Source organism: Rhincodon typus, chromosome 5 (genome assembly GCF_021869965.1).
Source record: "Rhincodon typus isolate 14 chromosome 5, sRhiTyp1.1, whole genome shotgun sequence".
Taxonomy (NCBI): Eukaryota; Metazoa; Chordata; class Chondrichthyes; order Orectolobiformes; family Rhincodontidae; genus Rhincodon; species Rhincodon typus.
The window spans coordinates 91,938,574-91,955,031 of record NC_063336.1 but is presented as its reverse complement, the minus strand read 5'-3'; the positions used below and the strand labels follow the sequence as shown (position 1 = coordinate 91,955,031).

The 16,458-nt window shown below is 39.5% G+C and overlaps 1 protein-coding gene across 1 annotated transcript in view; it reads left to right on the top strand.

The window, feature by feature from the left end:
* Window positions 1–16,458, top strand: part of LOC109928798 (CUB and sushi domain-containing protein 1-like) — a 2,165,117-nt gene that overhangs the window by 1,719,895 nt on the left and 428,764 nt on the right. The window contains exon 27 of the mRNA XM_048597409.1: window positions 6,791–6,947. Within this exon, the coding sequence (XP_048453366.1) occupies window positions 6,791–6,947 (157 nt within the window). The remainder of the gene's footprint in view (window positions 1–6,790; window positions 6,948–16,458) is intronic.

The window sequence follows — 16,458 nt, the reverse complement described above, 5'->3', positions numbered from 1 at the left end:
CTGGGATGGTGAGAGGTTTGGAGGGGAACCTTGCAGGTGGTTCACATGTATCTACTGCTTTTGTCCTTCTAGATGGCATTGGTCATGGGTTTGGAGACTTGGTGAAATTTTGTAGTGCATCTTGCAGATGGTGCACACAGCTGTTACTGAGCATTGGTGGTGAAGGGAGTGGATGTGGTGCTAATCAAGCAGGCTGGTTTGACCTGGATGGTGTCAATTATCTTGAGTGTTGGTTGAGCTGCAGTCATCTGGGCAAGTGGAGAGTATTCTATCATAGTCCTGACTTGTGCCTTGAAGGTAGTGAACAGGCTTTGGGTGTCAGGAGGTGAGTAATTCACTACAGGATTCCTAGTCTTTGACCTGGTCTTGTAGCCACAGTACTTATACGACAAATCCAGTTCAGTTTCTAATCAATTGTAAACCCAAGGATTTTAGTAGTGGGGGATTCAGTGAAAGTGATACTATTAAATGTAAAAGAGCAATGGTTTGATTCTCACTTACTGGAAATAGTCATTGCTTGGCCCCTGTGTAATGTGAATGTTACTCACCACTTGTCAGCCTCAGCCTGGACATTGTCCAGACCTTGTTCCATTTGCGCACGGATTGTTTCAATATCTGAGAAATCACAAATGGTGCTGAACATTGCATAGTCATCAGCGAACATCCCCATGTAAGACCTTTTGATGGAGGGAAAGACGTTGGTGAAGCAATTGGAGACCATTGGGCCAAGGACTGCAGAAAGCAAAACACTGTTAATATTTCGAGTCTAGCAGCACTTTCTATTTTCCATCTCCAGTACTCGCAGTACTTTGCTTTCTCTTAACCATTTTTCGGGTGCAGTGTGTCTTCACTTCTGTACTGGGGGAGAGCTGTTTTGAAACAAAGGATTACTTAAACTTACATATTAGGTGACAGCAAGTGATGAAATCCAAATGTTGTATTTCTAACTGCTCGGAAGTAAATGACTGAGTTTCCATTGATAGATTTTATCTCAACATTCATAGTTCACCACTTCTTATCTGTACTTGAACAATCAGTTATTGTATAGAGTAAAAAATATTTCTCTTATTTTTGGTAGAATTGAAGCTTGGACTGTTTCAAACAAACATCTCATTCATGATCTCAAACTGAGGGGTGTTAATCGCATTTTTGGTACTGTAGTAAAGATAATGGTTCTGAAGTGACTTATGTTCATATTACATTGGCTCCACCCATTCTATTGATGTCGCACAAACTCTGTGGGCGGAGACAAGGAACTCCACTCAAGCCTTGGTTAGGAGCAGCCAGATCTGTGCAAGCTCCCTAAGATGCTCGTAATTATGCCTGACCAAACGTAGTTATACTTACTGCAATTATACATGAACTAAGAACAGAGCTTTTTCTGTCGATACCATACAGTGGTGTATTCTCGACCAGTAATCACTGACTAGACCGTGGGCAAACAAGGATTGGTAGCAGTGAGCTACCTCAAACATCCCTTACCCAGTACCACATACTGCAAGAGGTGGCACATACCACAAGGTTTGAGAAATGCTCATCTAGGAAAATATCACAATTATTATCATTCAGTTGGATCGTATCACTTTATTAGTTTTTCACATTTATTTGACAATTTGCAAACAGTTTTACTTTTTATTTCTATTGTTTCTATTCACCTTGGGCGGGTCACAGCGGATCCTCTATTACTTTTACAGAGTTATGTCCTGATCTTTGATAATCAGCTGTTGATTACGAAAGGCAACTTACCAAGTGAGGAACATAAGGCACTGCTGGATTAAGGCAGGCATCTTCAGAAAATTCTGGAGACATTTACACATTCAAATGTATTTATTTAACAATAACTGCTAGTCATGAATCAGGGGTATAATTTCATTTCCACCTAGAGAAGCACTTGCTGCTTTTCTCTTCCCTTGTTTCTGAGCAACATTATTATTCAGATGGGACAATGACTTAGCTCTCTTCTGTGGATTTGGCCTTGGAAGTAGCATTTCAAGAGGCCCAAGTTGTTTGAAATGCTCAACTTCCTTCCTCTAGAGTTGATATCTGCCTCAGAAGCACAATGTCATCAGCATAGAATCAGTAAATTCAGTCTAGGTTAACTGGCTAAACAACTTGAGACATAAGAGACCAACTTTTATACAGTGAGTTGTTATGATTTGACACATTATGAAGCAGAACGTTATCTTTATTGTAGAGTTCAAGAGTTGCAGGTTTTCTTGTTCCATGCTAATTCTGTACTGTTTCTTTGTACTTTGTGTCAGTTGGCCCTGTAGGAAACAGCAGCATAACCATGCTGCACTGTACATGGGTGTCGCAGCTGCCATAGCTGAATAGTTGGAAATAGGAAGAGGGGGCCAATGAGGATGGCAGCATTGATAATTTTGTGAGGATCAGCTGAAGTATCTGGATTATACAAGATCTCTAAATATCAAGGCTGTAGATACATGAATAATGCTGTTCTATTTTCAACATTTAAAATTGCAGCATTGACAGACAGCAATAATCTCATTTCATTTTTATAATTTCCCTTTATTCTGGATAGAATTTTTTAAAGGATACATACTTGACCCTTTGCTGAATGCAGAGGCAGTCTACATTCCTTTGTACTTGCTTCACAATTCACTAAGATCATGACTATTGATCTGCTATCTCAATTCCAACTTGGTGCCTGTTCTTATTATTTATTAATTCTTTTAGTGTTCAAAGATTGACAAACCTCTATTGATCTCTGACTTCAATATACTAAATAACTGGACGTCTACATCTGCATGGGGTATGGGAATTCCAAGTATTCATAGTATTTTGAGTGAAGGAGTTTCTCCTTAGCTCAGTCCTAAATGGCTAACCCCTTTCTCTGAGATTGTGATCCATTGTTTGAGCCTTGACTTCCCTGCATCTGTCCTGTAAAGCCAGACAGCAAATCTATGCTGGTTCTCTCTAACAGGCTGAAAGTTTTCAAGTTGTTTAGTTGCCTTATTCTCATAGTTTCCAGCAATTCCATGAAAATAAATATTGGGCTGTTTCTTTTTCTCCTGGTTATTTGAGGATCAATGAACCATAACTTTACTATGGGGAAGAGTGAGGAGGCAGATTGTGATTCTATCTTAGCCAGAAAGAGGGACCAAAGTGTGTGCTGTTCACAACATTGTGAAGGACAGTCTAGTCAAGTGAACACACACACACACACACACGCACGCACACACTCTCAACCACATACACACACACTCTCTCCCTCTCCCTCTCTTACTTCTTCTGATACTCTCATCAAAAGGAAGTGTCTGAACTAAGATCGTTGCTCAGCGCAAATTTTATGAAATGTTCTAACCCACGACAAAAACAGAAATTGCTGAAGAAAGTCAGCATCACATATGTTGCCAGACCTTCTGAGTTTCTGCAACAATTTCTCTTTTTGTTCCAGATTTCCAGCATCCACAGTTCTTTCTTTTAGTTTAATGTTATCACTCATTTTTAAAAGCTGAAAAACATTTGGTCCTGGGGATTTGCAGCTCTTTAGTGCCATTCATTTCTTCATTTCTATTATTTTCCTTCAATTGATTGTGTTGAATTCCAGACACTGATTCAGTTGTAGTTTCCTCAGTATGTCTGGTGTGCTGACCTGTCTTGTAAATGTTGATGCAGAATAATTTTTCAGTAAAAATGCTGATTTCTTTATTTTCATTGACAATATCAGCATTCACAGAGACTCATTCTGCTAGGCTGCTTACTAGTTAGTCAGAAGTTAAAATTAATCTAAAATTTGACACAAACTGCAATGGCATTACTCCGTATAATAATGGCTATCATGGTATAAAACTGTTGTTTTTATTTCATTGTTATTCTTGCTACCAATTCATCTAAATCCAGCTTCATTATTTTCATACCAAAATGAGTTTCTCACTTATTTAGACAATTTTAACTTTAATAGAAATGAATATTAGTCAGGATGTGTCAGGGTTAGCTAATCTTATATCATTTTACACCATGATCAATGTTAAAATTATTACCAGTTATTTCCACATTTTCACTTTCTTCACATGTTATAAAATTTGGAGTTTTAACAGGACAAAGAAATAATTAGATCACATATTTTATGAATATCATATTTTAATTTCCTTAGCTTTTAGAGTGTAAACCAAAAAAGGGAGATACTGCTTTAAACCAAGGAAACCGTAAAGTGATGTCAACAGCTTTAAAATCTTGTTTATTGGAGCACATTGTCATTTGCTACTATTTTCCTGGAGCAGAGACCCAAAAGCAGACAGCACAGAGCTGATGGGTTCTGAAAGAGGAGACAGTTGCTTGGCAACAATGATTTGTTAGGTCTGACCAGCTGACCGTGGCTTGTTTTGGAGCAGTGCAATGGGAAACCACTTAGCTTTCAAAGAGAAATCATCAACTAATCTCTCCCCGTGTCTCTCTCCTGTGTGGAGGGACCAGAAAGACTCTAGTAACAGCTAGCTGGCTCCACACTTAGCTTTTTCCACAAATTACCTCGTTGAAATGAACAAAGGACAGTCACTTTCAAAGATGCTAAAAGAGCAAAAATCTCACCCTGTGAATGAAAGACAGCATTGGTAAGCAAACAACCTTATCCTACTGCTAAAATGCAAAACAGAATTAGAAGAAACCAAAATAAAACAAATTTGTCAACTCATGTGGTCCAGATTGATCCTATCAAGCTGTTTTCATGTTCTTTTTTTAACGCTTTTTCCACATTTAGTATCCATGCCTTGTCTTTGTATGTCTGTCTGGTTGTGAAAGGCAACAATTCAATAAGGTGTAAAGTTGAAGTTATACAGAGTTATAAGTTAGCAATTTGTGTTTTTTTTTTCTCCCATAGATTCAAACTAATCAGTTTGCAATAAATGTTTTTCTTTTGTTTAAGTACAGAAATCATATGAGTGCACCCTTTTAAACTGAGTTTGTCAATCCAGTAAAAGGGGATTTTGGATACTTTCACATAGGTAACTAGAGGTCAGTTAGCTTAACTTCTGTCATTGAGAAATGTTGGAGTCTATTATAAAAGCATGTAATAGCGAGCATTTAGATACACAGCAGAGTCAGTGTTACTTAATGATGGGGAAAAGATATCTGACAAATTAATTACAATTCCTTGAGAAGGTAAAAAGCAGAGTACCTGAAGGTCAACCAGTCAATGCAATATATTTGGATTTTGAAAAGGCATTCAAAAAGGTATTGAACATAAGACTACTTAATAAGATGTATTGGTGTAGTATATTACCATGAATAGAGAAATAGGTAACTAACAGAAGACCAAGTGTTTTGGATAAAGGAGGTAAATTCAGGGTGGCAAAGGGTTCAGTTTATAATATACAGTTTATATATACAATTTATATTAATGACTTGGATGATGAAAACGATTGTACTGTCATCAAATTTGCAATGACACAAAAATAGGTGGGAAAGAAAACAGTGAAGATAAAACAAGGAGCCTACAGAGCGACATGGATAGGTTAAGTGAATGGATAGAAAAATTGGCCAGTGGAATATAGCATGGGAAAATGACATGTTTGAACATTGGCAAGAAGAATAGAAAAGCTGAACATTATTTAAAACGGAGAAAGACCACAAAAAAGTTGCAGCAGAGGACTGGTGGGTCCTACAGCATGAATCACATAAAGCTAGCGTCCGTTCCAGTAAGTAATAAGGAAGCCAAATGGACTGATGGCCTTTATTTCAAAGGAAATTGAGTATAAAAATAGAGAAATCTTGCTTAAACTACACAAAGGATTTTTAGATATACATGAACACTGTGAACAATTTTGGCCCCCTTATCTGATGAAAGGTTGTCGGCAGTCTTAAGAAGGTTCATGAATATGAGATCCTGAGTATGGACAGATTTTTCTTATGAGTGGTTAAATACTTTGGGCCTGTACTCACTGGAATTGAAAAGAGTGAGTGGTGATCTTATTGAAAGATATAAGATTCTTCGAGAACTTGACATGGTAGATACCCCATTTCTGACCCGAAACATCAGCTTTCCTGCTGCTCTGATGCTGCCTGGCTTGCTGTGTTCATCCAGCTCCACACCTTGTTATCTTATAATGATAGATACTGACTGGTTAGTTCCCCATGTGGGAAAATCTAGGACCAGAGGAAAGAATCTCAGAATAAGAAGTTACCCATTTAGGGCAAGAAAAAAGGAGGATTTTGTTTTCTCTTAGAGGGCAGTAAATCTGTGGAATTCTTTGCCACAGAGATTTGTTGAACGAGGCTATTGAATATATTCAAAGCTGAAATAGATATTTTTTAATCATTAAGAGAATCAAAGTTGTGGGAATAGTGAATAAAGCAGAGTAGAGAGTAATCAGATCAGCCATGAGCTGACAGAAAGGCAGAACAGATACAATGGCTTACCTTTGCTCCTACAAATTATGGCCTTTGTAAGTACTGAGGCTTGATTCCCAGTGTAGAACCCCAGTGAGTCATGACAATATATATATTTAACATCTTCAATATTAACTCATCCCAAACCAGTAAAATAAAACTAGAAATTGGACAGGGACTCGTGATGCAGTGGTTGTCTCCCTACGTCTAGGCCAGAAGAGTTAGGTTCAAGTCCCAAATTTGAATCAACAAATCTGAACAGGGAAATGTTAAAATAGCTAAAACTGGAAATTAATACCTCTCGTCTGCTTCCTGTTACCCACAAATCCCAAAAATCTCTTTTATGCGCTGTACTTAATTTAGTAATGCCCTTCACTGGTGTAGCTTACTAATAGTTAACATACTGTTAACAACTGCAAACTTCTGTTTCCTCCGATTTTAGGTGTATGATGGAAGAGACAACACATATCGTTCCCTCGGAGTCTTTACTGAATCTGAATTGCTAGGAGTTGTGTTAAATAGCACATCAAACCATATGTGGTTGGAGTTTAACACAAATGGAACAGGGACCAGCCATGGATTTGAGCTAACATACACAAGTAAGTGAATTCACCATGTAAATGCAAGGTTTACATTCTGTTGTCTTGTTCAGCGGTTGGTACTGAATATTTAGTCCTTTACAGATGTGTTGTTGTGTCACATGCAAGACATGGATGTTTTAACCTGTGGGCTAGATGTCACAAAATTGTGAAAGCATTTCTGATCTTTCTACGGCTCATGTAAAGAAACCTTACCTCCAGCAAAACCCCCCATACAATAGTTATTAAATATTAAATAGTATTCTTGCTTTAGCAAGCTATAAATAGATTGACATTCAGGGTTTGTTGTTACTTTTTGTGACAGTATTTTCAAAACGTCATTGTTGTCTTAGAACACAAGCACTTTCATTTCTACAGTAACTTTAAGTATGTTAGGATATCCTAAAGTGTTTCAAAGAAGTTTAAAATGCTGCAGTTTAATATTGTGACCCATACAGTTATTAAGAGTGGAGCCTAAACCAAGAGGTAGGTGCTAAGGAGGACCTTACAGATTGAGAGAGAGAGGGCAGTGCCAAAAGTTGTGGATCAATATTAGTCAGAGATCTGTAACAGGCCAGAATTGGAGAAGTGCAAGTATCTGGAAGGGTTGTGATGCAAGAGGAGATTACAGAGATAGGAAGAGGTATGGCCAAAGATAGATTTATACTGCAGTGTTGGAATTAAAAAATTGAGTCGACGTGGGTTAATGAACATAAGGATATGTGAACAGAACTTGGAGCAAGTTATGATTTGGCAATAGAGGCTTGAATATGTTTGGATTTGAGTAGGAGAGGAGGTGGTTTGGGGTTGGCTACTGTTTGGGGTTCTGTACACTAATCTTAGTGATGTCTTCCTTCACACCACCATTTCTCAAATATCCATCAGGAGAGGAAGGCATGAGGTTTCTGTTTGCATCATCAGTTTGAAAATGAAACGAGTGTGTGGATTAGGAGGAGCTGGGCTTTGAACGAGGAAGATTAGGTGCAAGGAAGATCACCATTTTTAGTTCTTTCAGAGCTGTTCTTCCTCATGGTTGGGACTGCTAGGCATGTGAGTTCCCTTTCCTTTGATTGTGTGCCACCTTGTTCTGCAAAAAAAGTAAGGATGTCTTTCAGCAAGTATTTACAATTTTTTTTTTAGGTGATGAGGGATGGGCAATAAATGCTGCCTGGCCAGTGATGCCCTCATACCAATAATGAATAAAATAAAGATCACAGATACCAGCATGTGCAAGCCATGAGGGGTGTATGACATTCAAGAAAAATAGAAAGTTAGGTAAAAGTGGAGGAGCAGCATTGTTAAATAAGGATGGCATTAGTGCATTGGTTAGAGACTGGGTTTGGTTCAGCAGGTCAGGATGTCGAACCTGTTTGGGTAAACATTGAACAAGGAACGCAAGAAGAAATACTGGGTGTGTTTGTAATAAAAGTATGTCAATATTCTATATATAAACTGGAAAGATTTGCAATGGTAACCTGCGAAAGGAATTCATAAAATGCTTTTTAGAGAGTCTGGGAGCTGCATGTTCTGGAACCAACTGGAGGATAGGTTATTCTAGACTTAATATTCCACATTGTGATCGGACTAATTTCAGACCTCCAAGTAAAGGCTCTCCAAGATAATAGTGACCATAAGAAAAATGAATCTCCCATTCAGTCTGAAAGAAAAGTGCATCTAAATCTTGAGAAGTGGTACTGAACAAACTGATGAAACCATGGGCTGACAAGACCCTAGTTTGTTGTTTTTCACCGGACTCCTGATGAAAATTCCCAACTTCTGCCCTCACCCCTTCACTCCCCTCCAGTCCCACCCACAACACTGCTAGGGTCCCTCTGGACCTCACTTTCAACCCCACCAACCTCCATATGCACAGAATCATGTCACCATTTCTGCCACCTGTTGAAGATGTCACCGGCAGACACATATTCCCCTTCCTTGTTGGCATTCAGCAGGGACCATTCCCTCCAGGACAGCCTGGCTCACTCCACCTCCACATCTCATAGCACCTTTCCATGCAATTGTGGGAGATGCAACCTTTGCCCTTTTACCGCCTCCTCACTATCCAAGGCCCCAGACATACCTTCCAGGTGGAGCAGTGATTTACCTGCAATTCACTCAATCTAGTCTAGATGCAACACATGCAATCTGGTCTACTTTTTCGATTTTCACAATGTGATCTACTCTACACTGGGGAGGCGAAACACAGGTTGGGTGACCAATTTGCCAAACACCTACACTATGTCTGCAAAAGTGACCCAAGTTTCTCGTTGCCTGCTACCTCAACACACCAACGTATTCTCATGCCAACATTTCTGTCTCAGGCCTGCTGCAGTCTTCCAGCAAGGCTCAATTTAAGCTGGAGGAACAACACCTCATCTTCTGCTTTGTTACTTTTATCACCCTCAAGACTCAATATTGAGTTTAACAATTTCAGAATGTGAACACCTTCCCCCATGTCTAATATCCTCCACCCCAACCTAGGTCCTGTTTTGTCTGAATTGCTCCCAGCAATTTTGTAACTATTTATACTTCCCATTAGTATCCTACTCAGCATTTATTTATCTATGTCTCCCTCCTTCTCTCTGTCCTCTCTAGCTTCCTGACTCCATATTCATCCTAGTTTTACTGCAGATTCCACTTAACTGTCGCTAATATCTTTCCTCATTGTTGTATCAATCCCATCTTTAACCAGCTATGCTGCCTAACCTCCTTTTCATTTTTGTCTCCCCTTCCTAAAAAACCAGTTGAATATTCAATCCCCATCCCTAGTCACCCTACAGCTGTGTCTCTATAATCGGTTTGTATCTTTGTCTGACAACTTCATCCACTTTATTGCAAATGCTCCATGCATTAAGACACAGTGCCTTGAGTTTTGACGTCTTAGCACTTTTTTAATTTCTTCGCATTATTTTGTACTTTGGCTTGAATTCTCTGCTGATTCTGTCTTTTGTCTTTTCCCCCTTGATTCCCTCTTCACCTATTCCCCTGTCATTTCAATTTAGCCCTACCAGCCATACTAGCAAATACTCCCCTTAGGACATCAATTCCAGTCCTGCCAAGGTATAACTCATCCAGCTTGTACTGTTCCACCTCCCCTAGAATCAGTCCCAATATCCCAGGAACTTGAAACCGTCCCTTGCACCATCTGCACTATTTGTGAATAGTTAGGAGCCAAACACATCCAGCTCTGAATAACAGTCAGAAAATTGTCAGCTGTAGGCACAAATATACATCAATATTAATACCAGGATGCCTTTTTGTACCACTTGTCAAATTGCAAATCCAGTTTCAGCAAAGCTGCATTGCAATGCTGTGATCAACCAATTAGCTGACATCTAAGAAATTGGCTGTGATGCAATTGCGTTGAAGTGTTTTGGTTAGGATTCGTGATCACAGCCTGTGAATCTTGCGCTCAGCCTCTATAACTTAGCTTGCCTACCCTGTGGCAGAGATTATTTCAACTTTTTTTCTGAAAAGATTGAAACAGAGGTTACTTCCATATTCAGAATTGCAATTATACAGTAGACCCAAAAAGAAATTCTATTGACTTTGAATCTTATGAGATCAGTTATTCAAAACAGTGAAAAAAAACTGTTAATATGATCACCTGATGGTTTGGCATTTAGTAATTTGAAGCAGTTATTCTTTTGGACCTAATAAAAGTAAGGAGGAACTATTTGTGAATTCCCCTGATATCACAGGATACACCAAGGGCACATTTTCAACTTCATTGCCTAGATAATAACTTGTTTAATGACATTTTATGGATAATCTGCCTCATTATAATTCTACTACAAATCAAAGAATGAGAATCAGATTTTTTTTAACCAAAGGCAGATAAACCTTTTAGCCAAATTATTGCTGAGATTGTGAATACAAAGATCTATCCCAATGCGCATGCTGCTCTCGACCCTTGTGTTCTTTGTTTCCTGAATAAAACATGGGTTTTGCTTTTACTACAACAGCATTGCTTTAGTTCGGTAAGAAACCCACCTTTGGTGCTGGTAGCAGTTTCTAATCGGATTAACCTGTTTGTTAAACTACATTCCCTACCCTTTCAAGAGGCTAAATTAATTAGCAAACAGGTCAATCAGCATTAATGAGATTTACACTAAACACACAGCACAAGATGCAGTTATAGGATGAGATATCTCTGATACTCAAGCTGCTTTGAAACCTGTGCTTTTGAGGGGAAAAAAAACAGCATCTGACTTATCAGTGCATTTCCCTGGGACAGATTGAGAGAAAAGAGAAAAGAGAAAATTGTCAATTGCATCACTCCAAATGCTTTAACTGACTGGATTGAGACATCATTTGTATAATTTTTAAGAGTTTGGATTTCAAATTAATGACAGTAGGATGTTGGTTCCTGGGGCTAAACAGTTTTTAAAAAAAAGCACAGTAATATTTGGAAATTAATGTGTTGAATATACTGAAGCTCTATTTTGAAGAAAATAGATAAATTGCACCATTATGTATCATTCACAAGTTTTCTTTCTCTTCCCTGGTTACTTTGGTGATCGATTTTACTTTTTCCAAAAAAAATACAAGGTCAGACAGCCCTTCTGGATTTATGAACTAATCAAGCATTGCTCAGAAAATGAATGGCTGTTGATATATGTGAAGTGTTCATGTAAAAGTGTCATTAGTTTGTTTTGAGTTCAGAATAAGCAAGGATTGTCTTTCTTTTGAAAAGCCAGAGATCAAAAGATTTTTAGGGCAGTTTGGAGTAGACATGACTGGGGTCAGAAGCAAATAAATTTTTCTCCTAGAAAAGAGTTTTTCAGAGCAATTCAGGAAATAAAAACATACAAAATAAGAACAGAAGTAAGAGGTTTGGTCCCTTAAGCTTGTTCTGCCATTCAATAGGATCATCACTGATCCAATGTTCTTCACGTCTATTTTCCTGCCCTATCCTAAAACCCTTGATTCCCTTACTGATCAAGAATCTGGCTATCTCAGCCTTAAATATTCACAATTTCTTTTCTTGCTGTGGAGGCAGAGACTTTGCATAATAAATTACCTCAGCAGAAGTTTAGTTTGTTCAGTTTCCTGACCATAAGGATTTGTTTAGAAATCTGCAGGTTATTTGAAACTGAGAAATTCTAAGCTCTCAATTTTGTGGTCATTCATGTGAAAAAAACTGCACAGTTCAGAGTAAAGAAAATGGGGAGAACTTTAAAAAAATGATCTGTCAAGCCGGTTTCCATGCTAGACTTGGAATTGTCCAGGAGTATCATCAGCTGGGACCATGACAAAATCCAAATACAGTAAAATCATTATGGAAAGAAAAGATTTGCATTTGTCATGTATTTCAATGTATTTTAAGGCCACTTCCAGTACTTTTGAAATGTCATCATTGTTTTAATGTAAGAAAGTATTTGGTAATCTAATGACAAAAGCTATAAAAGTATGCAGCTCTAAAATGTAACATATTGTAGTTTATGTTCACTAATTTAAAGTGTATTTGGTTCAGAAGCAGTGCATGAACTTATCGTCCGTTTCTTAAATAACTCTAATGACTTCTTTCCACTGCAAATAAGACATGCAAACATTCCAAACAGTCCTCCCTTTCTGTCCTTTTCTCCCTTTTTTATATATTGCCACAATATCTCTATCCAAATTTGTGTGTGAACCATTAGCTTCCCCAATCCATCTTTCTATTGCCATCAAGTTGAGGAATATTAATGTAGGTGATTGAAGCACTTAACTTTTCCAAGATCCTTATCAGCACTGAAATTCATACAGGCATTGCCAGTTCTGAGGAAGGGTGACTCGACCTAAAACGTTAACTCTGATTTCTCTCCACAGATGCTGCCAGACCTGCTGAGCTTTTCCAGCGATTCCTGTTTTTGTTCCCAAAATTCATTTGCCTGGGCTGAGTATAATAATACCAGATACAGAACAAAGATGCCTTTAAATGGTTTTTCGCAAATAAGATGAATCTACAGTTGTACATTGCTGCATTCTTTAATATTTATTTAGTGACATAGAGCACTTTTGAAAACAACACAGAAATCAGTCTCTTGAGGGGCAGTGCATTAGCACTTACTCTCCACATGCCGGTTTGATACATATCTAAATCTAGGGGATGCCAGAGTCACTTGATTCAATTCTGTGAAAATGAAAAACAAGCAGAATCCCTGAGGGTGTATGATAACAAAGGGGACGAATAATAACATTTTTCTCAGAGTACTTCATTACTTACATGTATGTATTTTATTTCCCTCTTTCTTTTTGACAAACAAAAGGAGCCCGTTGAGCATGTCACACACAGTAAATTTCAATTCACAAGACTGTTTTGTCAGATATTTCCAATACCTCTGCACAGAGCAAGTAAGAACATCTGCCCCATGGAACATGTCATCATAAATACATTGCACAGAAAGGGCGTGCTACTGGGAATGTTCTTTCAAACTTTGTACACATCTAGGGAAGACTGCTGGGTAGGTCGGTAGCATGGTTGCTGTTACATATCTCATCATTTTCCTCAATGCAAATAGAAGGGAGTTTGGTCAATGTTTACCACAAATATGAGTGTGTCACACTTACTGAAGGTGGTCTTTTGGATTTAATGGCAAAACTTTAGAAGGGAACCTGAATATAGGAGCTGACCTATGACTATTAGTGTCTCACTTGGGTATGATGTGGCAACTTGGAAACAATCATTTGTATCTTAGCTGTTGTGGGACTGGGTTTCCCATTTGAAGAGGAGGTGGGATCTTCAAAGGGCCACAGTCTTAGTGACCCCAGAGACTGATGTACCAACTAATTAATGGCCAGAAGATTGGAATGGAGCTGGGAAACCAGGGAAGTGAGCCATGTTCTGAGTGTGGCCTTATAAAGGACAAGATCATCTTCATCATCTTGGTGGAATAAATGGAGAGCTGGGACATCTAATAGGGTATTGAGACGTTCCTTGGCAAAATTGTACTTTTCTTTCTTTCAAACAAAACAGTTTCAGCCCTGTGAGCCTTGTTAAAGCTCCGTTGAATTTGGACTGCTTCAGAGATTTCCGATGTCAGATCCTGTCAGATCCCAGGAAAGCCTTGAGAAATCTTGAGAAACCCCATCAACCAACTTATTTCTTCCCATCCATGGGAAAATCAGCAGAGTTGAGAAATGAAGGTGCATACTGACATATAGTTATTGGCTCCTTTCTATTTTTACCATCCTATCTTTGGTCCACTCTAACCGTTCACAGTCCATGTCAATCACTTGGCTGAAGGCGACCAAATGTGATATTTCTAAGTTTGTTGATGATACAAAACCAGGAGGGAATGGGAGTTGTGAAGGATGGGAAGAGACTTTAAGAAGGTTTAGACAGGCTGAGTGAGTGGGCAAGAACATGACAGATGGAATACAATGTGGGAAAAGGTGGAGCTATCGACTTTGGTAGGCATTGATGTCCAAAGGAAACTCAATGTTCTCGTTCATGAGTCACTCAAAGCGAACATACAGGAACAACAAGCAATTGGGAAGGCAAATAACATGATGGCCTTTATTGCAAGAAAGCTGGAGTACAAGAGTAAAGATATTTGGCTGCAATTATATAGACCCTATGTTTGGTCACCTTCACTAAGGAATGCATACTTGCCATGGAAAGGGAACAGTGTAAAAACAAGAGATAGGCTTCTTAGAACTGAAAAAGAAGAGGTATGTCTTCACTCAGAAGTTGGTAATATTTGGGATTCACTGCAATAGAAGCTCAGTCACTGGTGAAAAATTGATAGATTGCTGGATCTCAAAGGGATTTGAGGCTAATGCAGAAAATGGCATTGAGGTGGATCAGCCATTGTATAGTTGAAAGGTGGAGCAGGTTGAAGGGATGGAAGGGTCTATTGATGTTTCAATTTTGTTCCTATGTATTTAATGATGTTTAATTGTTGGTTCGTTGTTCATGAAAACTCGTCCATGCAAAGAGCTGACTACCCCTTTTGAATGCTGGAAGATCCCCTTAATTTGGTGCCAGATTCAAATTGACACCAGGAAAGGGGAAATCCGAGAGTTCTGAGTTCAATGACAGTGTCGAGCATCATCACTTGGCTGTTGACTGTGAAATCCAGACCTTTTTTTATTAGAAAAACAAACATCTTTAAAAAGGAGATAACAAGATGTAGAGCTGGATGAACACAGCAGGCCAAGCAGAATCATAGGATCCTGCTCCTATGATGCTGCTTGGTCTACTGTGTTCATCTAGCTCTGCATCTTGTTATCTCAGATTTTCCAGCATCTGCAGTTCCTACTATCTCTGATACATCTTTAAAAAGGAAGTCATAGCGATACCATGAGTACACCCCCACAGTACTTGAAATTGGCCCCAAAGTACCCAACAAGCTTGACATTCATCTAATTGAATCAGAGATAGTAGGAACTGCAGATGCTGGAGAATCCGAGACAACCAAGTGCAGGGCTGATGAACACAGCAGGCCAAGCAGCATCATAGGAGCAGAAAGACTGACGTTTCGGGCCTAGACCCTTCATCAGAAAAGGGGGAGGGGAAGGGGGTTCTGAAATAAATAGGGAGAGAGTGGGAGGCGGATAGAAGATGGATAGAGGAGTTGATAGGTGGAGAGGAAACAAACAGGTCGAAGAGGCGGGGATGGGGCCAGTAAAGGTGAGTGTAGGTGGGGAGTTAGGGAGGGGATAGGTCAGTCTAGGGAGGACGGACAGGTCAAGGGGGCGGGATGAGGTTGGTCAGTGCCACAACGATGCCACCCGAAGGTTGCAGGAACAGCAACTCATATTCCGCTTGGGAACCGTGCAGCCCAATGGTATCAATGTGGATTTCACAAGCTTCAAAATCTCCCCTCCTCCTACAGCATCCCAAAACCAGCCCAGCTCATCCCCGCCTCCCTAACCTGTCCTTCCTCCCACCTATCCCCTCCTCCCATCTCAAGCCGCACCCCTATCTCCTACCGACCAACCTCATCCCGCCCCCTTGACCTGTCCGTCCTCCCTGGACTGACCTATCCCCTCCCTAACTCCCCACCTACACTCACCTTTACTGGCCCCATCCCCGCCTCTTCGAACTGTTTGTTTCCTCTCCACCTATCTTCTCCTCTATCCATCTTCTATCCGCCTCCCACTCTCTCCCTATTTATTTCAGAACCCCCTTCCCCTCCCCCTTTTCTGATGAAGGGTCTAGGCCCGAAACATTCATCTAATTGATATGGGCAAGCTGTCAGTGGAGGCACAACAGGTACTCGCAGCTTGTCAAAGTAATGTAAATGAGTCCCAGGGCTGAATTTCAAGCTGCCTTTAGGCCTTTTGTTTCAGATGTGCATTCAGTGCCAATGGCGGGTTGTATGTTTAAAATGTGCTGCAACAAATTCTCTGTCAAGGGGTACTTATGATAAAGTTGCTCCTTAATTTTTTCAGTTGATGCAGTTCTGGATTAAAGTGCATTTCATTAGTGTTGATTTTAGTTAGTTTCAACTTGTAACAAATGTCTAAACCCTATTTGAGTATGAATCCTTAGAATCCAGGAACAAAAACAAAAGTGCTGGAAAAGCTCAGCAGGTCTGGCAGC